This window comes from Acomys minous (genome assembly GCF_964271855.1).
Source record: "Acomys minous genome assembly, chromosome: 20".
Lineage (NCBI taxonomy): Eukaryota > Metazoa > Chordata > Mammalia > Rodentia > Muridae > Acomys > Acomys minous.
This window is the reverse complement of record NC_140502.1, coordinates 5,784,139-5,807,237: the sequence shown is the minus strand read 5'-3', so window position 1 is coordinate 5,807,237 and position 23,099 is coordinate 5,784,139. Positions and strand designations below refer to the sequence as shown.

General features: G+C 48.5%; 1 protein-coding gene, 1 long non-coding RNA gene and 1 pseudogene across 8 annotated transcripts; 1 reads left to right on the top strand and 2 right to left on the bottom strand.

Moving 5' to 3' along the window:
• Positions 1–397: 397 nt before the first annotated feature.
• LOC311591253 (cytochrome b-c1 complex subunit 7-like) lies at positions 398–674 on the bottom strand (annotated as a pseudogene). The gene has a single exon. The product of its transcript is annotated as a cytochrome b-c1 complex subunit 7-like (transcript).
• A 929-nt stretch (positions 675–1,603) lies between these two features.
• Positions 1,604–8,149, top strand: LOC311591641. Its single transcript, XR_014777155.1, has 3 exons — positions 1,604–1,688; positions 6,376–6,518; positions 8,025–8,149. It is a non-coding gene; the product is annotated as an uncharacterized lncRNA (long non-coding RNA).
• Positions 6,897–19,166, bottom strand: LOC311591639 (androgen-binding protein homolog). 6 transcript variants are annotated; one of them, XM_084771485.1, is made up of 6 exons: positions 18,285–19,166; positions 14,378–14,590; positions 9,114–9,598; positions 8,737–8,868; positions 8,073–8,254; positions 6,897–7,143 (listed from the first exon to the last, which is right to left on the bottom strand). In XM_084771485.1, the coding sequence occupies exons 4-6, from the start codon at positions 8,795–8,797 to the stop codon at positions 7,090–7,092; spliced, it is 297 nt and encodes a 98-aa protein (XP_084627611.1). In that variant the 5' UTR covers positions 8,798–8,868; positions 9,114–9,598; positions 14,378–14,590; positions 18,285–19,166; the 3' UTR covers positions 6,897–7,089. The 6 variants fall into 6 exon arrangements, with proteins under 6 accessions (XP_084627611.1, XP_084627609.1, XP_084627610.1 ...); XM_084771483.1 differs by having other exon boundaries at positions 8,737–9,300; positions 9,458–9,598; XM_084771484.1 differs by having other exon boundaries at positions 8,737–9,221; positions 9,458–9,598.
• Between the last annotated feature and the right edge of the window lie 3,933 nt (positions 19,167–23,099).

The following is a 23,099-nucleotide window of genomic DNA, read 5'->3' as shown; positions in this document are numbered from 1 at the left end:
ACCTCACCTCCAACGTGGCTGTGTTATGTAAATATGGTTTTTCTTTTTTCTTTTTTCTTTTTCTTTTTTTTTTTTTTTTAACATTTACAATAGACCTTATTTAAAGTGAAGCATCTAGCCGGGCGTGGTGGCGCACGCCTTTAGTCCCAGCACTCGGGAGGCAGAGGCAGGTGGGTCGCTGTGAGTTCGAGGCCAGCCTGGTCTACAAAGTGAGTCCAGGACAGCCAAGGCTACACAGAGAGACCCTGTCTCGAAAAACCAAAAAATAAAATAAATAAATAAATAAATAAATAAATAAATAAAGTGAAGCATCTACAGAGTCAATAATGCTTAAATTCTGATTCAGGTTGTAGATAGCTTTGTAGAAATATGCTGAGACCAGGCACAGTCACAGATCTCACTTCTCCGCCCATTCTTCTCTCTTTTCCTTTCTCGAATAACCTCTTTCAGGTAGGGTTCAAGATAGTATTTGTCCTCCTTCTATTTTGTCCACTGCACCTTAGGCAAGATCTGATGCCTCAGAGTCAGATCCAGGGCTCTCTTAATGCGAAACATCCTGTCATTATAAAGGTCCTCAGGAAGCCTTCTTATGGCTTCTTTTACGTCTTCAGTTTCATATATTATATCACCTCGCATTAACCCCAGTTTATTGAATCCTGCAGCATTATAATACCATTTTCTTTTTCTTTTCTTTTTTTAAAATCAATTTATTCTTGTTACATCTCAATGGTTATCCCATCCCTTGTATCCTCCCATTCTTCCCTCCCTCCCATTTTCCCCTTATTCCCCTCCCCTGTTCCTGAGGGGGATTACCTCCCCCTGTATATGCTCATAGGGTATCAAGTCTCTTCTTGGTAACTTGCTGTCCTTCCTCTGAGTGCCACCAGGTCTCCCCCTCCAGGGGACATGTATAATACCATTTTCGAAAACCATCCAGCCACTTGCTTGGCGCTGCAACAGCAGCCCTACCCGCCATTTTGACCTGAGAGTGCAGCTGTATATATATAGTTTTTCTAATCCCGGGTTGGGGATTTCAGTCTGAGCTTTAGCTTGGCTACACCCATTCATTGTCTCATGGAGGGGGCGTGGCTTCTGCCACCTGGAAAAGCCTTCCTCCTGCAGCACAGAGAGGGGCGTGGTCTAGGCCTTTGAGGGTATAAATAAGAGCGTGGAGCGAGCGAGCAAGCCGTACTTGGCTGGTGTGGGGCATGTAGCAGTTCGAAGTGACCAGAGACAGGCAGTGCCAGACTGAGAGAGAAACTTTTTAAGGCTCAGCAGTTTGGAGGAGACTTCTGGATGCATCTGCAGTTGAAGGAGATGGGTATAGAGACAGAGACCCTTTAACCCTAAACGGCCAGGAGAAGCAAATTGGCCCACTCTCTCCACTAACAGTCTCTTTCCTACATAGAGTTGGGAGGACGGAAGGGAGGTTGAGGCCTACACACCCCAAACAAAGTAGGGCTTGGGAAAAAAAAAAAAGAGCACTACAAGTGTCAACCAAGATGGTTGCTAAGACACAAAGTGCTAACAAGTGACACCCAGATGTGGCTTAGGAATAACGGAGAATTTGGTTTCTAGTGCCATATAGGAGCTGGCAGGACATGAAGAAATGAGTGTACTGTTTCAAGACATCAGCAAACTGTTTAAAGCAGCTGATGCTGCGGGGTTCTCTTCTGAGCTGCTCTCAGGTTTGTTTGTTTGTTTGTTTTGGCTTGTTGTTGTTGTTGTTTGGTTTTGCTTTGTCTTCTTTCTGTATTCTGTTTTTAAAAAGATTGGAAGAATGGCTGATGAGCTATGCAAGCTGGAAATGTCACCACTCAGTTCCCTAGATCTGGAAAGGATTACAGAGTCGGTGGCACAACACGAGAGTTTGCCAGCAGAGACGGACACACGTGGAAAGCACATAGCGCTGCTGATAAAGGGAGGGGAAAAAGCGTTCAGGCTTGATGGTAACTAACAATGTCAGTTCCCTGCTCCACGGGCCAGGTGTTGAGAGCACCTGCTGGCGCGCGCACGTGTGTGTGTGTGTGTGTGTGTGTGTGTGTGTGTGTGTGTGTGTGTGTCAGGAGCTGTGGAAGGGCAGGAAGCCACACAGGAAAAAGGGCTCTGGAAACCACTTGGGGAACTGCCTAGGGCTACACAGGTGCCATCAACTTTCCCAGTCTCTGTGCAGCATGTCCCTGTTAATGATGGTGGTGTGGCTTGATGCACAGAACAGTAAAGGCTGGCTTCCTGCTCTTTGTATGAGCAGGAGAAAGCCACCTGTAAAGCTCCTTTCATGCCATACGAAAAGTGGCAGCTAATAATGTGTCACATTGATTCTCTAGCCGTGGCATTTACATGTCATGGGGATTCTGTAGCCACAAGACTTGTTGCCTGCTGAGCTCCAGCCCTGGGTTGCGGGTCGTGGCTTGAAGAGACGTAGATGCAAACACTGAGGGAGGAAAGGGAGGAACGAGTCAGGCACAGGGGTTGGGGGAGTTTTGCAGCCTGGCTGATGGGCAGTTGGGGTGCTTCTTTATTTATAGTGAACACAATACAGAAGGATAGGTGCAGGTTGTTCTAAGCCGTAGACCAAATCATTTTTGTGCCCAATTTCTTTCTTCTTCGGAGACTTAAAGTTCTTTTTTTTTTTAATGTTTTTTATTAATTTATTCATATTACATCTCAACTGTTATCCCATCCCTTGTATCCTCCCATTCCTCCCTCCCTCCCATTTCCCCCTTACTCCCCTCCCCTATGTCTGGGACTGAGGGGGACCTCCTCCCCCTGTATATGCTCATAGGGTATCAAGTCTCTTCTTGGTAGCCTGCTATCCTTCCTCTGAGTGCCACCAGGCCTCCCCATCCAGGGGACGTGGTCAAATATGGGGCACCAGAGTTCGTGTGAAAGTCGGACCCCACTCTCCACTCATCTGTGGCGAACATCCTGACCATTGGCTGGATCTGGGTAGGGGTGAGACTTGACGTTCTTTTTTGTTTGTTTGTTTGGTTTTTTTGTTTTTGTTTTTTTTTTAAGGTTTATTTATTTATTATGTATACAGTGTTCTGCGTGCATGTACACCTGTACACCAGAAGAGGGCACCATATCTCATTCTAGATGGTTGTGAGCCACCATGTGGTTGCTGGGAATTGAACTCAGGACCTCTACAAGAGCAAACAGTGCTCTTAACCTCTGAGCCATCTCTCCATACCCCGAGACTTGACGTTCTTACCATTCAGGACTTCCGCTTGCTTCTTTAGAGCTACACCAAGCTACCTCATATTATCTTTGGCCATTCAGCCTGGTGGTGTTTTTTTTTTCTAATTTCTTCTTCAGCCTGTTTATTGCTTGTATAAAGGAGGTTAACTACACCTGAGACAACACAGGTGGCAGGTGTGTGAGGAGGGTCAGTATCTCTGCTGCGCTTTTAATCTGCCCAAGGCCCTTTCCAGAGTTACAGACACACTATTGGTATTTGTGGCTGAAGCTGTCTCACCTCTGACAGCTGGCAGCTACCAGGCTGCACGGAGCTTGAAGCCTGATGTGTCCCTACCTAATGTGCCGTCCCTGGATGACAGGACGTGCAGAATAGACATAGAATAAGATGACCACAGTCTGCCATAGATACATCCAAACACTGGGTTTGATTAATGAAAGTTGAGAGCAGCACACTGGAGAATCTTCTCTCACTGCATTGGGAGAGATAAAGGGATACCGACAGTTTCAGGCCTTCTCTGGTTGTTTCTCTGTAGATACTCAGAGCAATGGCATATACTGAAATGTTTCTGGATTTTCAGAAAGTGGAGAAAGAAGAAAGGGGATGCCAGGGGCTGGAGAAGATGGCTCAGAGGTTAAGAGCACCGTTCGCTCTTCCCAAGGTCCCGAGTTCAATTCCCAGCAACCACATGGTGGCTCACGGCCACCTGTAATGAGAACTGGTGGGCGGGCCCACATAGGGGCAGAATACTGTATAGATAATAAATAGTATTTAAAAAATAAAATAAAATAAGAAAGAAAGGGATGCTGGTCCTGTGACTCAAAGCTAGGCTTTATTTTTCATGAGGCTTTGTTTCCTTCAAAGTAGAAATCTTTTTTTAAATTTTAATTTTATTAATTTACTCAGATTACAACTCAATTGTTATCTCATCACTTGTATCCTCCCATTCCTCCCTCCCTCCCGCTTTCACCCTATTCCCCTCCCCTAGGTCTAAGACCGAGGGGGACCTCCTCCCCCACTATATGGTCACAGGCTATCAAGTCTCATCTAGGTAGCCTGCTTATTCTTTCTTTGAGAGCCATCAGGACTCCCCACCAAGGGCAGGGGGGTCAAATATGGGGCACCAGAGTTCACGTCAGGGTCAGTCCCCGCTCTCCACATAACTGTGGAGAATGTCCTGTCCCTTGGCTAGATCAGAGTAGGGGTTCAATGTTTACTACTTGTATTGTCCTTGGTTAGTGCAATAGTTTGAGCAGGCACCCCTGGGCCCCAATCCACCCATCACAATGTTCTTCTTGTAGGTTTCTAGGACTCCCTGGGTCCTTCTATTTCCCCACAAAGTAGAAATCTTATCCAAAGAGGGTGAGTCCAGTTTGGATATGCCAAACTTTCTGGTTTTTCAATAGATGCAGGAAATCTAGATTTTTTTTTTTTTTTGGTGCTATTTCTTTAACCATTTCTGTTTAACTGAACCATTTCTTTCACTAAAGCTCCACTGGGGTGGAACTGATGTGCCCTGTACTGTGCATAAAGTATAAAATATGGTAGGGGTATTTTTGAGACAGGGTTTCTATCTGTAGCCCTGTAGACCAGGCTGGTCTCAAACTCACGGAGATCTGCTTGTCTCTTGACATGGCTGGCATGGTGTGCATTATTTAACGCACAGACCCGGGAAGTCATTGCAATCCTGATAACAAACACCTTCATTTATCCTACCGTTCCTCCCTCCCCTTTACAATCCCTCCTTCCCGAACTGCCCACTCTGGTGTTCGCTGATTTATTTTACTATAGGGCTTTGTCTTTCTCTTTCAGAAGTTTGTGTAAATAAAATAAGTGTCTTCCATTCCTGTACAACCATTAAAGATGTCTCCATGAAAAGATGAGCGCCTAACTGTGTGTTTAAGACACTTCTCTGCTGCATCATTAGTTCATGGTGCGCTCACCTGTTAAGGGACCATTAGCTGTCTTCCAGTTTGGGACCATTCCAAACAAAGCTGCGATGACCCTGTTAGTCTCTCCTGTGTGTCAATATCGAGGCACCAAAGCCTGGGTGTCTTGTTTCTGCCTGTGAGATTTCCCCTCTAGACATGATGGCACAGGGATGTCGGCAATAAAAGAGCATGATACTTACGTGTCCCAAGAGCAGGAGCATACATCATACATCATGCCACACAGAGCCACATGAGGGACCAGTGTTGATTAGGAGCCAAAAACAAACAAACAAACAAAAATCCAACAACAACCCAAGTAGGAAGCCTCACTCTTTGTTTGGGGATTCCACAGGCAGAGAAAACAGTGTTAGGTTTTAGTGGTTTGGATAACCTCAATCAGTTTCAGATTATAATCACGCCTGATGGTCCTAGGCTGTGGTTTTGGAAAAATACTGACTTGGGGTGTTAAAGCTCAAGACCGTCTGGGGTCATTGGTTTTTCACTGGCGAGCTGTGCTCCTGCTGAGGCCCGTGGCTCTTTTTAAGGACCAGGCAAACTTCCTGAGGAAGCAGCACGCGCTCACCAATGAGGAAACTGACAGACAGAGCATTTCATTAGTCAATGGTTGCGCACACCCTTTCCCTTACACACTCAAAAACTGTGTCCTGTTTGTACGCCCCTTTCCTACCAGCAGCTGGACGCTGAGTTCCTCAGCTGGCTCACCAGCACTTGCTGGGCTCCATCCGGCTTCCCAGTGTTTGCCGCTCTCGTTAGCTGCGCTATTATTTTGTGCCTCCCTACTAACTAATGTTGGTCATTAATTCTTGTTTGTACTGCTTGCCATTGCTCGCCTTTTTAGCTGTTTGGTTGTTGTTTTGTGAGTGAGCGTGTGATGCAGAGCACATGTACGTACGGAGGTCAGAGGACAGACCGTCCACACCTTATCTAAGACAGGTCTCTGCCTGTCTGACACTGCAGACTCCAGACTAGCTGGCCTACACATTTATGGGAATGCACCTATCTCCTCCCATCTTTCCACAGAAGCACTGGGATTCTAGACATGGGCTTCCTAGTCTGGCCTTACAAGGGAGTCAAACTCCGGGCCCCAGTAATGCACAGAAGCACACTCTACCCACTGAACCTTCTCCCCGACCATTTTCTCTCTTCTGTATTTGAGCGTCTACTCAACTCTTTTTACCAGCAAATTTCTTTTGTTTATTGTGCAGTTTTGTATGTGCTTCCCAGGCAGGGTCTCTCTCTGTGGAACTTGCGACACAGACCGGGCTGTGATGGATTGTTGACATTCACAGCATCCGAGTCACTCCACTGTTATGACTGACAACTGAGGACCCGCAGTCCTGTGATAAAGCCCTGAGGCAGCATATAAGGTGAGTAGCTGTGCACCTCGTTGCTGCCCATTTCTCTAGTGAAGCCTGTGGCTCTTTACATGTGATTTGCCCTCAGACAACCGGCTTCTTCCAGCCTCACAAAGCTGCAGTAAGACAGGTACAGTATAGTGCCCAACGTTCAACCCAGGCCTCGGGAGGCGGAGACAGGTGGATCTCTCTCTAAGTTTGATGCTGGCCCAGTATACTTAGCAACAACAAAAAAAGAAGACTGCATTGGCTTTCCCATATTCACCTGGCTACTCAGGGGCAGCCACCCTGCTCTCAGCTGCCACACAAGTCATTTCTCTCTCTGTCTTCAAGACTTCCTGAAGACCTCACCCGACTCCGTCAAAGCACACAGACATGGGGCACAGAACAGAGCTGCACGTGTTTATTAGAACTAGCCTAATAGACTGAACTTAGAGTGGACAGGTGTCTGGATTCCAACTTGAGGAAAGAAAGAAGACAGGTCAGCAAGATGGCACTCGGATCAGGCATTTTGTAAAGATGGGTTGTCTTAAAACATTCGATATTTGCTATTAAATTTTAAAGCAAGAGCCATACTTTTTGCTTAGTCATCTTTGGTATGGAATGCCAGGCATTCTTGGCTGGAGTTGGTGTTTCTCTGGAAAACAAAAGGACAAAATCAGGAATCCCCAAGCGCCCATGATGAGGCTGCTCCTCCTCCACAGTGAAGTAAATTCTCTGCAGTGACTTGGGTCTCCATCAACAGACCCTGCACCAAGGGAGCTGCAGGAGCAGCCCATCCACAGCTACTCTAGCCAGGCAAGAATGAAGGGGAGAAGGTTCCAGAAGGCACGACAGGGGTAGGTCTGCAGAGAGGACAAAATGGCTGAGTATGAGTTATGGTGATGTCTCCTGCACTGAGGACATCGGTCCGGCACATTGGCTGTATGACCATTTTATAAAGATATCTCCTGCGTGGGTGTGTTAGAAGAAATTCTCTTTTGGATAATGCCACGCATTTACAGGACCTGACACTCAGACTAAAATCACGTTGGGAAACAGGGTGAGCATTGCACTGACCAAAATATACATCACTGTAATCCAGGTATGTTGAAACAAGTGACAAATGGGAGACAAACAGAAGCTGTGGTGAGCAGGTGAACTCACTCCCTGGGGTCGGGGTGGCATTGGATCTATGGAGGGAGGTTCTGGCTGTGATTCTAACAATGCCATCAGAAGGAGGGCCCCATCTGAGGCAGGGGAGTAGAGGCAAAGGAGGCTGCAGAGGAAGTGGGAAGTGCTGAGGGTGCCCTACCTTTGTGGAAGCCAGAGCAAGCACTCTCCTGTTCCACTGCCTGCCTTCCTATGGCTGAGAGACCTATGTTTAACCATCATGTGTGAGTAAAGTTTTAGAACTTGCATTGAGCAAGCTGGACACTACATGCCGCATTGATATGTGCTAGGGTGGCCAAGCTTTTGGACACCTTTCTCCAGATCACCGAACACTCATTCCTGGTTGTATTGATCTTTTGTCCACAGCATTCCACCATATACTGCATGAGTGAGTTGGGGTACGGAGGAACTTACCAGGATTTTGGATTTCCAGTAATTGGTCATCAATCCTCCCTCAGTGTAGCAATCCTGGATTCTATTAAAAGCCAGTCTTTCCTTCCAAGTAGGATTGAAATCCTTAAGCTTGAAATGCATTGGCGCCCTTTTTCCAAAACTTATGGAAGCAATGACTTTATAGTAGTCCTGGCATGCTTCCGCTGTAAACAGAGACAGAAAAGCATTAAAAGACCACAGGCCGGCAGAAGTGGAGGCTCATGAACCCTTGCCACATCCACGAATGGATTAACTGACTTTAACCAAAGTCTTGCCCTCCCTATGGCTGCTGTCTCCCAGATACAACAGGGTTGCCATGAGACACACAGTCTTAGCGGAAGGGGGGATACGCGAGTGTACCAGCCTGCATAACTAACCTTCACACGTCTCCCACACATAATGCAGCTTCCACTGGGCATGCGGATGAAGGGCCCTTCATCACCATCACACCTCCGCCTCCCCACCCCACCCACCACAACTGCTGCAGAAAGCTTCTAGGGTCTTCTGCAGACTTCCTGCCCTGCAACCTTCCAGGGACAACCCCACCCCCACCCCCCAGATCAGCCTCAGGACACTGCTTAGACATCTATATGGAAGTGAGATGGGGTGAGGAAGGGTCAGAGGAAGGGTCTGTTCCCGCTCTCACTTGTCTGGAAGCCCAGCTCTCTGGTCACCAACAAGGCCAGCAGGAACAGTGTCCCCTTCATGGCGGAGAGTGCTAAATGCTCTTCTCAAAGCAGATCCTGCTTCCTTATAAACCTCTCAGAGCTCCAGATACCTTTGGGCAAGGACATAGCATCTGTGGATCCCCTTGACACTTGCAACCAAGGAGTGAGTATTGGAGACCCTCCCACTGGGAAGAACCAACAGCTAGAGACATCCTGATGTCGTCACATTCTGGAAAGAACTGTTCATATATTTGCCAAAGAGTGGTTAGAGCTGACATTTCTAAGGAGCCCACGGGCTGAGCCAAATGCCCTGTCATCCTGTCCTTCCTGTCACCTCCGCTTCCTGGTCATACACCTCCTTGCCTCTCATGGCTCCAAGCATGTCTTCTTCAAGCGCGGAACTGCAGAGGTGAAGGAGGACTTCTGTCACCGTAGGGAGCCATAGCCAACAATCTGGATCGTCCTGAGATCAAGCCATGAGCAGAAGTGTGTGTGTCTGGGCAATTCTTGTGCCCATCTGCACATCCGTTTGGACAGGACCCCTGAGGACATAAAAGGCACCATCTAGGGCTCTCAGCGACTCCTCACCAGGGGAGTCTCTCAGGGTTTGCCTCTGGGGCTGATGATGTTTTCCTACCACAAATTCCCCTAAAGTGCCACGGCAGCTCATTCCCGCTGTCCAGGTCCTGTGTTTCTCACCTCTATCAGTAAGCATGTCTCAAAGAGGTTTAAAGAGTAGAGTCTGTGCAGTGACAACTGTCAGCAGTAGCATGAGGTTTCCATCCCTCGTACCATGAACTCTCACTTATCCACAGCCCAGAAGAGGCCACTCCGGACGGCCTATAAAAATAGAGTGGTCTTGTGACCACAATCAGTGCTATGTGTGTAGGCTGACTCACGTTCAAATCAACCTGCTGCCCTAAGGGAGATTGTCGGCTGGGTGTGGTGGCGATCAATCCTGGGGACAAGGAGCTCTGAAACGGAAGCTCACCCTGCTTGCAGTATGATGGCTAATCTTGATGGTTATCCTTGAGTGGATTCAGAGTCACCGTGCAGACAAAGTTCTGCCCGTGTTGGAGTTTTAGGTGGGGTCAAATGATGTAGGTAGACGGATATTCATGTGCGCTGCACGGACTGTGGTCATAGCAGGAGTGGAAAAGACAAGACCGGCTGAGCCCAAACATTCTTGTCTCTCTACTTCCTGCCTGCAGATGTGCTCAGCCACCTCGAGTTCCTGCACCATGCCTACCTACCGGCCGTGACGGGCTGCATCCTTCCTGCACCATGCCTACCTACCCGCCATGATGGGCTGCATCCTTCCTGCACCATGCCTACCTACCCGCCGTGACGGGCTGCATCCTTCCTGCACCATGCCTACCTACCTGCCATGACGGGCTGCATCCTTCCTGCACCATGCCTACCTACCCGCCATGATGGCTGCATCCTTCCTTCCTGCACCATGCCTACCTACCCGCCATGACTGGCTGCATCTTTCCTGCACCATGCCTACCTACCCGCCATGACGGGCTGCATCTTTCCTGCACCATGCCTACCTACCCGCCATGACGGGCTGCATCCTTCCTGCACCATGCCTACCTACCCGCCATGACGGGCTGCATCCTTCCTGCACCATGCCTACCTACCCGCCATGACGGGCTGCATCCTTCCTGCACCATGCCTACCTACCGGCCGTGACGGGCTGCATCCTTCCTGCACCATGCCTACCTACCGGCCGTGACGGGCTGCATCCTTCTTGCACCATGCCTACTACCCGCCATGACGGGCTGCATCCTTCCTGCACCATGCCTACCTACCCGCCATGACGGGCTGCATCCTTCCTGCACCATGCCTACCTACCCGCCGTGACGGGCTGCATCCTTCCTGCACCTTGCCTACCTACCCGCCATGATGGCTGCATCCTTCCTGCACCTTGCCTACCTACCCGCCGTGACGGGCTGCATCCTTCCTGCACCGTGCCTCCCTACCCGCCATGATGGGCTGCATCCTTCCTGCACCATGCCTACCTACCCGCCATGATGGCCTGCATCCTTCCTGCACCGTGCCTACCTACCCGCCATGATGGCTGCATCCTTCCTGCACCGTGCCTACCTACCCGCCGTGACGGGCTGCATCCTTCCTGCACCATGCCTACCTACCCGCCGTGACGGGCTGCATCCTTCCTGCACCGTGCCTACCTACCCGCCATGATGGCTGCATCCTTCCTGCACCGTGCCTACCTACCCGCCGTGACGGGCTGCATCCTTCCTGCACCATGCCTACCTACCCGCCGTGACGGGCTGCATCCTTCCTGCACCATGCCTACCTACCGGCCGTGACGGGCTGCATCCTTCTTGCACCATGCCTACTACCCGCCATGACGGGCTGCATCCTTCCTGCACCATGCCTACCTACCCGCCATGACGGGCTGCATCCTTCCTGCACCATGCCTACCTACCCGCCGTGACGGGCTGCATCCTTCCTGCACCTTGCCTACCTACCCGCCATGATGGCTGCATCCTTCCTGCACCTTGCCTACCTACCCGCCGTGACGGGCTGCATCCTTCCTGCACCGTGCCTCCCTACCCGCCATGATGGGCTGCATCCTTCCTGCACCATGCCTACCTACCCGCCATGATGGCCTGCATCCTTCCTGCACCGTGCCTACCTACCCGCCATGATGGCTGCATCCTTCCTGCACCGTGCCTACCTACCCGCCGTGACGGGCTGCATCCTTCCTGCACCATGCCTACCTACCCGCCGTGACGGGCTGCATCCTTCCTGCACCGTGCCTACCTACCCGCCATGATGGCTGCATCCTTCCTGCACCGTGCCTACCTACCCGCCGTGACGGGCTGCATCCTTCCTGCACCATGCCTACCTACCCGCCGTGACGGGCTGCATCCTTCCTGCACCGTGCCTACCTACCCGCCATGATGGCTGCATCCTTCCTGCACCGTGCCTACCTACCCGCCGTGACGGGCTGCATCCTTCCTGCACCATGCCTACCTACCCGCCACGACGGGCTGCATCCTTCCTGCACCATGCCTACCTACCCGCCGTGACGGGCTGCATCCTTCCTGCACCATGCCTACCTACCCGCCATGATGGCTGCATCCTTCCTGCACCATGCCTACCTACCCGCCATGATGGCTGCATCCTTCCCGCACCATGCCTACCTACCCGCCATGATGGCTGCATCCTTCCCGCACCATGCCTACCTACCCGCCATGATGGCTGCATCCTTCCCGCACCATGCCTACCTACCCGCCATGATGGCTGCATCCTTCCCGCACCATGCCTACCTACCCGCCAACTCACATGTTGTCACTAGCTCACTACTACAGTGCTAGAGTAATTTTTTTTTTTTTTAGTATGTGCAAAGCCCTCAGGTTAATCCACGGCACCACTTACAATAATGGGGGTAGCTAAGGATTTGAGTCTGTGGGTAAAGTGCTTATCATGCAAGCATGAGGACCTGAGTTCAAATCCCCAGGACCTAAGAAAAGAGGTGAGTGTGGTGGAATGCACCTCTAATCCCATCTGAGCTCCGGCTTCAGTAAGAGACCTTGTCTTAAAAAATAAGGTGAAAGCCTGTTGGGATAGCTCAGTGATTCCAAGTGCTTGACACTTAGCTGGGAGACCTGAGTTCAAACCCCAGATCTTACCTGGTAGAAAAAAAAAAGTAACTAATTCCTGTAAATTGCCCCCTGGCCTTCATGCACACACTTCATGGCACCTGTGCCCCCCTACACACACACACACACACACACACACACACACACACACACATGAACACAACAAAAGAACGCACGTACAAATGCCTGGGGAAACTGGCACAAGGAAGTCTGAGCACGGCCCCTAATGGACAGATCTCAACCAAGCTGATCAACAAACTCAACAGCGTTATATTGGGTTATAATCTAATTGTGAAATAATACGGGAAGCCACGCTGACATCAACGGTTGGATGAGCAGATACGTAAATAGGAATGAAAGACAGTGTTCTCTCCCGAGTCCATGCAGATGCTCCGCTTAGGGCCTCATTTCCGTTCAGGCCTTAAGGTTAAGCAACATGTTTCCAAAGAAAACAGCAAGGTGGGTGGGGGTAGGCCCAGTCACTGACCTTACGGACACACTCACTTGGATACCTGAGTTTCAGCTCCCAGAACCCATGAGAAAAGCCAGCCTTGGACTTTCAGCCCAAGGGAGCCCACCTCAAGCTCACTGGCTGGCCAACCTAGCAAAATCAGCAAGCTGGAGGAACAGTAACACACCCTGTCTCAAAAAACAAAACAAAACAAAAGCTAAAAGGTGGTCTCAGCTGTTTAGAGGATGCAGATTTGGCTCCCAGCACTAACATGGCAGCTACTCTGTAATTCCAGTTCTAGAGGATCCGACACTGTCCTCTGGCCTCCACGGGCACTGCACACATAGAACATACAAGATATTTATGCAGGCAAATTCCCCATACATAAAATAAATATAAAAATCCGGGCACTGCACACATAGAACATACAAGATAGTCACGCAGGCAAATTCCCCATACATCAAATATAAAATCTCAAAAAAGCACAGAAACATACATATGTATGTGTATGTATTTATGTGTCCATACATATGTATATACAATATGTACATACATGCATACATACATCATATATATACATATTTATATGTTAGAGAGCAACTGGAGGCACCTGATTGTCTTTTTCTGGCTGCCATGTGCATCTGCGTATGTATGCCTTGTGAACTGTTACTGAGAGAAAAGAACGTGACTAAGGGCTTACTCGGCTTATGCTTCCATATCATCATTCATCACCAGATTAAGTCAGAACAGGAACTCAAACACGACAGAAATCTGGAGGCAGGAGCCGATACAGAGCCCGTGGAGGTACAATGTCTGCCGCCTGGCTTGGGCTGTTTTTTTTTTTTTTTAAGATTTATTTATTTATTTACTATGTGTACAGTGCTCTTCCTGCATGTGCATGTGCAGGCTAGAAAAGGGTGTGTTAGATTACCTTAAAGATGGTTGTGAGCCACCATGTGGTTGCTGGGAATTGAACTCAGGGACTCTGGAAGAACAGACAGTGCTCTTAACCTCTGAGCCATCTCTCTAGCCCCGGAGTGCTTTTTTTTATTTAATTTTTTTACATATACATTTATATTATTACACGTATATACAATAGATTACCTATAGCAAGAAGAACCATGACACAATCAGGAATTATATAAATGTTATATTCTTAGTGTTTTGGCTATTTGTATTTGACAGCCTTGAAAAAAAAATCTTTCCTATCTTGGTGCATCTAAATTTCTGAATGTAACCTTAATCTCCATCACATACTGTCATTATCAACTTAGAACACCTATCTAGACCTAAAAACATCTTAACCCCTAAACAATTAAGCTTCGTTGTAAAACTAAACTATCTGGTCTTCAACTCCCTGAGGAACAAACTTGATTACCTAAGTATACCAGGAGTGCAGGGTAGTAGCTTTCCAAATGAAAACACGACAGAGACAGTTTTCTACCTGAACTTTGGAGCATCTTCCTTAGCCTTCTGGCCCAACATATCTGACAGACATATTTGTGAGGTAGGAACTATTAAGGACTTGCTTACCCTGTGTTGGCAGAGTTTCACCGTAGACTCTACCTGCATCCAAGCTTGCCCCTTTTTGGGCAGAATTCTGTCTGTGGTAGAAATGAGGACCAGTGGCTTGTTTGCTGCATTTGAAGCCATTTCCATAAGGAGGTTCTTTTCTTTAATGCTCATCATCCTCTGTGAGGTAGGCTGGGTGTTGCCAGGAGTTAACCTGTCTCATTGGCAATGAATCTTTAAAGTAATAAAAACATTTTTTGGTTTTTTTTTTTTTCCGAGACAAGGTTTCTCTGTGTAGACCTGGCTGTCCTGGACTTGCTTTGTAGACCAGGTTGGCCTCGAACTCACAGCAATCCCAAGTGCTGGGATTAAAGGCGTGCGCCACCACCATCCAACTATAAAAACATTTTTTTTATTACACATGTCTAAAACAAACTGCATACAGCAGGGAGGACCATGTGACAATCATGAGAATAATGAGTTCTATACATGTTACATTCATGGTGACTTGGCCATCTGCATTCGTCTCGTTTGAAGTAGTGTCTTTCCTGTGTTGTTGGGTCTAGATTTCCGAATGAGATTCAATATTTATCCTATCTCAACTCTAATAGCTTAACTTCTTTATCTTGATCTCAAACGATCTTGTTAGATGCAGGCAGAGTCGACGGCGCACTCTGCCAAGTCAGGGTAAGCAAGTCCTCAATAGCTCCTGCCCTGAGAACAAGTCTGAAAGAGATATTAGGCCAGAAAGCTGAAGATGAGGCTCCAACGTTATAAAGTGTTTTGGGTGACTGGTCAGGCAGTAAACTGTCTTAAGTCAATTTATACATTTTAAAAACATTTTTAAATGCCATATTCTGCATGTCTCTGGGGTTTTGGAAGCCTTATCCTTCTATAGAGTCATATCTATCTGCTGTACCTAAGATGTATATTCTTGTGATAAAAGTAGACTAGCAATGGACACGACCATGATTTAATCTACTGACATTTAATTTGTATAATTTATTTCTCCTAAACAGCTTGCTATAGCACTTCCAAAGCACTGGAAGTAAAACTTGGACTGCTTTCTATGAGAAAACCTGACCACCAGCCCAGAGGGGCCACTACACAGCTGGGCTGTCCCCTATTAATCAATAATCAAGAAAATGCCTAACAGTTTTGCCTGCAGTCTGAAACACATGGAGACATTTTCTTAACTGAGGTCCCCTCCTCTCTGATGCCTTTAGCTTATATCAAGTTGATATAAAACTACCCAGCACATTGCCAGGCTGTGGTGGCACACATCTTAAATCACTACACTTGGGAGGCAGAGGCAAGCAGGTGTGCTAGTTCAAGCCCAGCCTGTTCTGTGGAGTGAGCTCCAGGACAGCCAAGGCTATACAGAAAAAAAAAAACCCTATCTCAAAAAACAAGAAAGAGAAAACAGAAAAGAAAAAGCTATCCAGCACAGCACACCATACATCCACAAATACAAATGAATGTATCTACACACACACACACACACACACACACACAAGATAAATATATGAGGAGATGGTTAAACAGTACAGATATCTGGTAAACAGAATATTAATGGTTCAAGTGGTAAAAGTTTTTATAATTATAATCTGTGGTGAAATATGTGCATGCCGTGTGTCTTCTGCCATGTTAGGACAAGGCAGCTACCTCTGTGAGATCTACCCAAACCCTAATGGCCGCGCTGATAAGGGAGACAGCAGACAGGGTAGCAGAGCACTGTAGGGGTCGGTCCCCCAGCAGTGGACGCCTGCTTAGCCACAGTACGCCCTTGGCTCCATTCCTAATGCTTCCAAGAAAGGGAAAAACATCCACGGGAAATTTTTTGCAGGCTCTGCAGCCCTCGGGACCAGCAAGTTCATACAAAGACCAGAGGCCATAGCAGACAGCTCACAAGTAAGTCCTTCGTACCTGGCACCTAACTACAAATCCTGTTTGGCTCAGCTAATCAGTGGAAGTAAAAGGCTTAGGCCTCTTTTAAGTCCTCAGCAAATTTCATCCTGTCACTTCTAAAGGACAATAAGGGACAGTCAAGTGCCCTTTACAACAAACTACTAATTCTGAGTTATCAAAACACATACAATGTTTACTTTTACAAAGTAATACCAGCCAAATTACATACATGATTATATTACTTGTATAGGGAAGGGGGGGGGTGTTAAGAATTGGAGGCCAGCCTGAGTTATATGGGAGATAGCTTCCTGTTTTAAGAAAGGTCTTGTTTATACACTTGAGAGAAGTAGTGACCTATGGTGGTTTGTTTTTGTTTTTGTTTTTGAGTTTTTTTGAGGGTTTTTTTGTTTGTTTGTTTTTTGTTTTTTTGGTTTTTTTGTTTTCTTTTTTTTTTTTCTGGGAAAGCGTTCTGCCTTGCTCTCCTGATCCATTAGACAGCTACAGGACACCAAAAGGCATCCAATGCAAGTGTAATTCGGGGAGAGGAACTAGGGTTCAGCGCCCAGCGCTGTGGTGGAGGTCGGGCGTGTTCTTACGGCCAAGGAACCCTTGTGCACTGCTGTTGCGATCCACGTTCAGTTGCCTGACATTACCCAACACTAGGTAATGTCCAGGGAAAAGAAGTTAATTTGCTGCATGGTCTGGAACTTTGGCAGTCCATTATACAACAACCCCACGTATGCTGTCCGGGGCGGAAGGCAGAAGGGTAGCAGGGGATATGTGGACGGAAGTGAGGTGGCAGAAGCCCCGCCCCGCTCCACACCCACCAACCACGTGAAGTGCTCGGCACTGCCACACTGGGGATGAGACTCCAGGAGGGTTTTGGTGTGTCCTAGACACATAGCAGGTTGTCCCTCTGCCGTGGTGGGTTCTTGATGTGGTCTATTACTGCACCGAAAAATGAGGAGGGCTCTTTAGTTTTCCCAAGGTTATCTGTCGGGTATTCAAGGTGGCAGCTGCTGGCAACAGGGAGTCATGCTGGCTTTGTGACCAGTAACCAAAGTAGCTAGAGCAGCAAGGCATAGTCTGGCAGCGGCCCATTAGGGGGTCAGACGCTCCAGACTGAAATATCTTTGTTTAATTATGAGAAAATGAGCATGAGGCGCTTGCAGTGTAAACTTAAAGAAGACACTAATGGTGGCTATTAGCAGGGATTCACTGTGTGCTTTTTGCTGGGCTAGGACTTCCTGTGTAGACCAGGCTGACCGCAGACGCTGCCTCCTAAGTTCTGGGATTGCAGGTGTGTGCTACCATACCCGATTACTGTTATTAGATTCTAACAGTGCTTACCACCAGCCCTAGGGAAAGCTGGATACACACACATACACACAAACACACACACACACACACATTTTAACAATGCTTACCACCAGTCCTAGGGAAAGCTGAATACACACACACACATTTTAACAATGCTTACCACAAGTCCTAGGGAAAGCTGGATACACACACACACACACATAGACACATGCAGAGAGACACACACATACACTCACACATACACACAGACACACTTAGAAATACACACAGATACAGATACAGACACACATGTATGTATATACACACATAAACAGACACAGACACACACACACACGACAGACAAGACACACACAGAGACATACATAGGGCATACACACATGCATAGACTCACACATAGTCATACACAAACACATAGAGAGACACACAATCACAAACACACAGAGACAAACACAGGACATACACACATATAAAGGCAAACACAAACACACACACAGAGACACAGGATACACACACACACACACACACACACACACACACACACACACACACACACACACACAGAAACAGACCTTTCTCAGGAAGGTTATCAACTCGACTAGCCTGGGCAAGATGCTGACTAAAAAACAAAAAACAAAAAAACCACAAAACTTTGACTATGGGTTTAAGAGGTCAAGTTTACCCAGATGTGGTAGGGAATTACCTTTCATCTCAGCACTCAGGAGGCCTATGTGAGTTCCAGGCCAATCTGGTCTACACTGTACCAGGCCAGTCAGGGCTGTGCTGAGAGAACTCTATCTAAAAACAAACAAACAAACAACAACAAAAAAAAAGTCAAGTGGAAGGATGGCACTAGAAGCAGGAAGACTTCTGGGTGAAGAGACGGGTTCACAAGAAGCCATGAAGCAAAGGAAAGGAACAGGGACAAAATCTGGGGTGGCAGGGTCACCAAGGGGTCAGTAGTTTATGATCTGGCCTGGCCTAGCCATTGGCTCCTAGTGAGGTTTCTAACTAAATGTTGAGTGCCCTAGTGTGACAGGGAGACCCGGGCCTCACTCTGGAGGTCTGACTGAGAGGCTTTCACCCCATCCTCATCATCGTTTTCTTTGGTTGTCACATGGCATGTGACCTTAAAAGGAACACTAAGAGGGTGACTAGGCTGAGCCAGGGCCCTTTGTTGACCAGGATCTGATCCTCCTGCCAAAATATACAGGTCCCCCTGACAAACACAGCCCCAGGAAGTTCCAAGCAGTGTCCTGGGAAGGGAGGGTCCAGGCAGAGCTCAATCATAGGCCTGTCCCTGCCCAGCGAGCAGCCAGGGGCAGTTATAAAATGAGCCCAAGCCGGAGAGGAGTACCTGCCACAGGTACCATGAAGCTGGCTGGGGCTCTCGTGCTGCTGGGGGCCGCCCTGCTCCTGACCTCAGGGGGAGGTGGGTGTTAGAGTGCAGGTGTCAAGGATGCAGGGTCTCCTGGCTTTCCCACCTTCACCTCCTGGGGTATTGTGAGCAGACCGCATGGAAGGTTCCCTGTGTTCTGATGCAAGTCACTCAAGGGAGGGTCGCCTTCTCTCTGTTTTCTAGATTGTGACGTGTGTCCAGCTATCGCAAAGGAGGCTCATCTGTTTCTTTATGGGAGCGTATCTGAGTATATTAATTTCATCAAACAATACAACTCTCACTCTTTGCTACTGAAAACTGCTAAAAAGCTGAAGACATGTGTGAACAAGTTGACAGAGGGTAACAAAAAGCACGCAATGGCTTTGCTGGTGAGCCTCTCTCTTGTGTCTCCCCCAGGAGCCTGTCTGCTACCCTGCTCATTCCAGGCTAGGGGGTGGGGGTTTGGGCTCCTCCCCAGCAGGGCAATTTCTCTGTAAATGCAGAAAGATGACCCGCCTGATTGAGAATGTCAGGAGGATGGGCCAGGAAGGGACACAGAGGCTGCCTGAGCTGGGTCCGCCTGTTCTGCTCAACCAAGCCAGATGACATACCTGACCCCATTTGGTCTCCATCAGCCTTTTGGGGCCACCCATACCAGCACCCTGTCTTCAGCCTGGTTCTTTCATCCCAACTTTTCAAGTCTACCACCGCCACCATCCCCAAAACTCATCTTTTTCTCTTGTTCCATGCATCTCCAAGGTCGTTGTGTAGACTCCAATCCAGGGGCATTCTAGTGAAGAATTTAAGTGAATCCACTCTTATCCCTAGAAATAGTAGAAAAAGTCATTGCCTTGCCTGCTTGTGTCTGAGGGTCAACACAGGGACCCAGATGCCCCACAGGCTCACCGGGAGTCCTGCTAGGTCCTCCCAATTCTTCCCACACAAGCCCATGATCTCCCACAGGATGGCTCACCCCATCTAGGTGGAGTGGAGGCTCTTTACAAGGCTTGCCTTGACACGGCTTGGTGGACAGGATAGAGAAAACGTTCCCTGGCCCTGGCTTCAGTTCCCTCAACAGGAGGTGTCCTGTGCATGGTCAGTGTAGCCAGAGGTGTGCTTTAACCCAGAGACCTCACCTGGCTTTCTCTTTTCAGAACAGAGTATTTAAAAGCCCCTCGTGCTGATGGGAGTCTCTTTGCCAGGAAGCTTCAATGAAGTCACTTACCTACTCAACTCCAGAGGTGCTGCAAACCCCAGGTGTCCAAAAACAGGAACCCAACAATAAAAGCCTTGCAACTCACAAGGGAGCCTGGGCTGTTTTGATTTGAGACTGGGCATCAATTGGGTTAGAGCATATGGCAAAGGCTACCAGTGTAACTTTGAACTGCCACCACTCAATTGCAGTGCTGCCAGGAGGCCAAAGCGTGAGGCCTAGCCAGAAACAGAACTGGGTTTATGTTAATGCCAACTACACAGCTCTGTTCCCAGCTCCTTCCCCTCTGGATGTTATGCTCAGTGGGGACCTCTAGGAGACCCTAGAGCTTCAGGACACTTCCCGTGCCTCTGTTCCATGGCCATGGTAATAAGCCCTTTCCCACACCAGGCATTAATAGTTGCTTTGGGGAGGCGCTCCATTACTGAGCCATGTCTTCACGTGAGTCTTGAGGCTCAACCCAGTAGGCTCAATCTGGGGTATATCTAGGTTCCTCATGATGCGGAGGCTTATGGAAGGCCCCAGGAGTACAAGTTCTCTCATTATAGAGTATGCTCTGGGGGAAAGTGGGGCATAGAATCTTGTTCATAATGCTATGATAAAACACCTGAGGCTGGGTTTTTATAAAGAAAAAAGATCTCATCATTTTTAAGACTTCAGGTCCAAACTCCTGAAGACTACTCTTTCAGCCTTTGGGGAGGACCCCATCACCAATGGAGGGGCGGAATACAGCGCTAGGCACACGGCCGTGTCCATGTGAAGGTGGTCTCCGTCATCCACACAGGGGGACCTACTCAGCCAGTCTACATCAATTTATTCCTTCCCAGTGTAACACCCCAGAGGATTGAACACCTTTCAGTTTTTTCCCCACTTACACATCCCACCATCTCTCACATGGTGATGCTGGGGACCAAGTTTCCAGCACATGAAATCTTACCAGAAATAAAGAACCCATATTCACACCAAACAGTGCAGGAGGCAGCCACCTTGCACTGGCTGAGGCCTGCTATCTGTGACCTACTACTGCAGCGCACCAGTTTCTGGCTGGAGCTTGCTTCTGAAGGGTCTGCTGCTTCTCTGGGGGCTAAGGGTGGTCTAGGGACCACGAGGACGTTGTGCAAACCCTTCACTCCACATGAGGCACTAACGCTTCCTTCTACAGATTTGGAAACTCCGGAGCTTCTGCCTCTGGGGCGGGGCTCAGCTCACAGCACGTACAGGCCTGGAACTTAACCGCAGCTCTACAAAAACCAAGAATCTTGGGGGTGCTTCTTGGGAAACCGGCACCAGAAGGATTACGTGGCCCAGCCTTAGGCAGACAGTGTCCTAGCCTTCAGTGAGTGTGCAGGTGTCATGTGTAAGAGGGCCAAGGCTGAGGAGGATAGTAGTGACAGACAGGCAGTTGTTTGTCCACTCCTGCCCAGTTCTCTGGGGACTTGGCCCAGAGTGGCATTAGCTATGGCCTCTTCACCCTGTACAGCCAAAAGCACTTCAGGTCAGAATCAGGATTGTATGACCTTCCAGATCTTTCTATCTGACATCCTGAGGTACGTGCACGGTATTCATGAAGCTCCAGGTTCCCAGCTTAGTGAGCTGTCGCCATGCTGAGACAGGTTTTGGTGATGCAGCTGTCTGGGAGGCATTTCTGCTCCTTGTGAGTCACTCCAATAAAACTCACTGGGTCACCAGCTGGATTTCTGTGGTATCCATACTTCTGTCTGCCCCTGATCGGACCCTTGTCCACACCTTTCCAGGAGCAGTGACACACAATAGGCAGTGGAAGCGTTCAGTGGGTAAAAGTCCTTGCCATCAGGCCTGACAAGCAGAATTTGATCCCCAGGATCTATATGATCCAGGGAGAGAACTTCCTCCGGCAGCTGTGCTTGGGCCTCCTAATGTGCGCCCTGCCATGCACACGCGCGCACACACACACACACACATACACACACACACACACACACACACACACTCAAGTAGTATTTTCCAAATGTACTAAAACTTTAAAGTGAGCCAACATATGGTGCGCGCGCGCGCGCACACACACACACACACACACACACACACATTTAATTCCAGCACTTGGGAGACAGAGCAAGGCAGATCTCTGAAAGTTCAAGACCAGCATGGTCTACACTGTAAATTCCAGAACATCCAGAGCTACTGATGTGGAGCAACGTCTTCCAAGATCGAGCCGTTCCATGTTGTAGGAAGTTCCCAAAGGAGGAAGGTAAACAACTCAAAACAGCTTCAGGGAGTCCCTAAAACAGACTCACTATGCCGGAGTGAGCACTAAGCGCTGACAGACCGAGTGCTGAGCCACCTGCAGGCCCTGCAGGGAGTTCCAGGCTCCCGGCAACGTGAGCTGTCGCCGTGCTGCGGTGGGCCTTAGTGATGCAGCTCTCTTTTAAGTCTTTCTGTGTCTATGAGTAACCTCTCACCCTTACTCCTGTAAGGAACTCCAGTTAAACTCACTGGGTCACCAAGTTGACTTCCCATGCTTTGGTCTATCATGGGTTCTCTCTCTAGGGCAAACAGATGTGTGTTGTGTCTCCCCAGAACAGTATAGTTGCATAACCACCACCAACTACATAGTGAGATTCTGTCTCAGAAAAAAAAAAAAGTGAGATCTCAAAGAACTTATATATCTGTGTTCCTAGAACTGGTTATAGTCACAAACATAAAGCAATAACAAAATATTTTTCAAGAGACAACTAAGAAAAAATGTGATACATCATAATGGACTGGCCTACATCACTCTCTTCAAGAAAACACCTCTGGACTTGCCAACGAGAGCAATTCCAGAGACTTTAACCACTAAGAGGGAGACGGACCTTGGATACAGCAACCAACATCTCAAGGATGGGGAGCTGCTCTGCCTCCCTACAGCGACAGGAACAGCTACCTCAGGCGCCTGGTGCCCTGGCTTC

Excerpts from the sequence above, each read along its gene's own strand:
- LOC311591639 (XM_084771482.1), bottom strand. The coding sequence starts at position 8,797 with ATGAAGGGGACACTGTTCCTGCTGGCCTTGTTGGTGACCAGAGAGCTG. Across the intron at positions 8,255-8,736 it reads AGAGCTGGGCTTCCAGACAA|CGGAAGCATGCCAGGACTAC; the intron begins GTGAGAGCGGGA and ends CTCTGTTTACAG. Across the intron at positions 7,144-8,072 it reads ACTGGAAATCCAAAATCCTG|AGAAACACCAACTCCAGCCA; the intron begins GTAAGTTCCTCC and ends TTTGTTTTCCAG.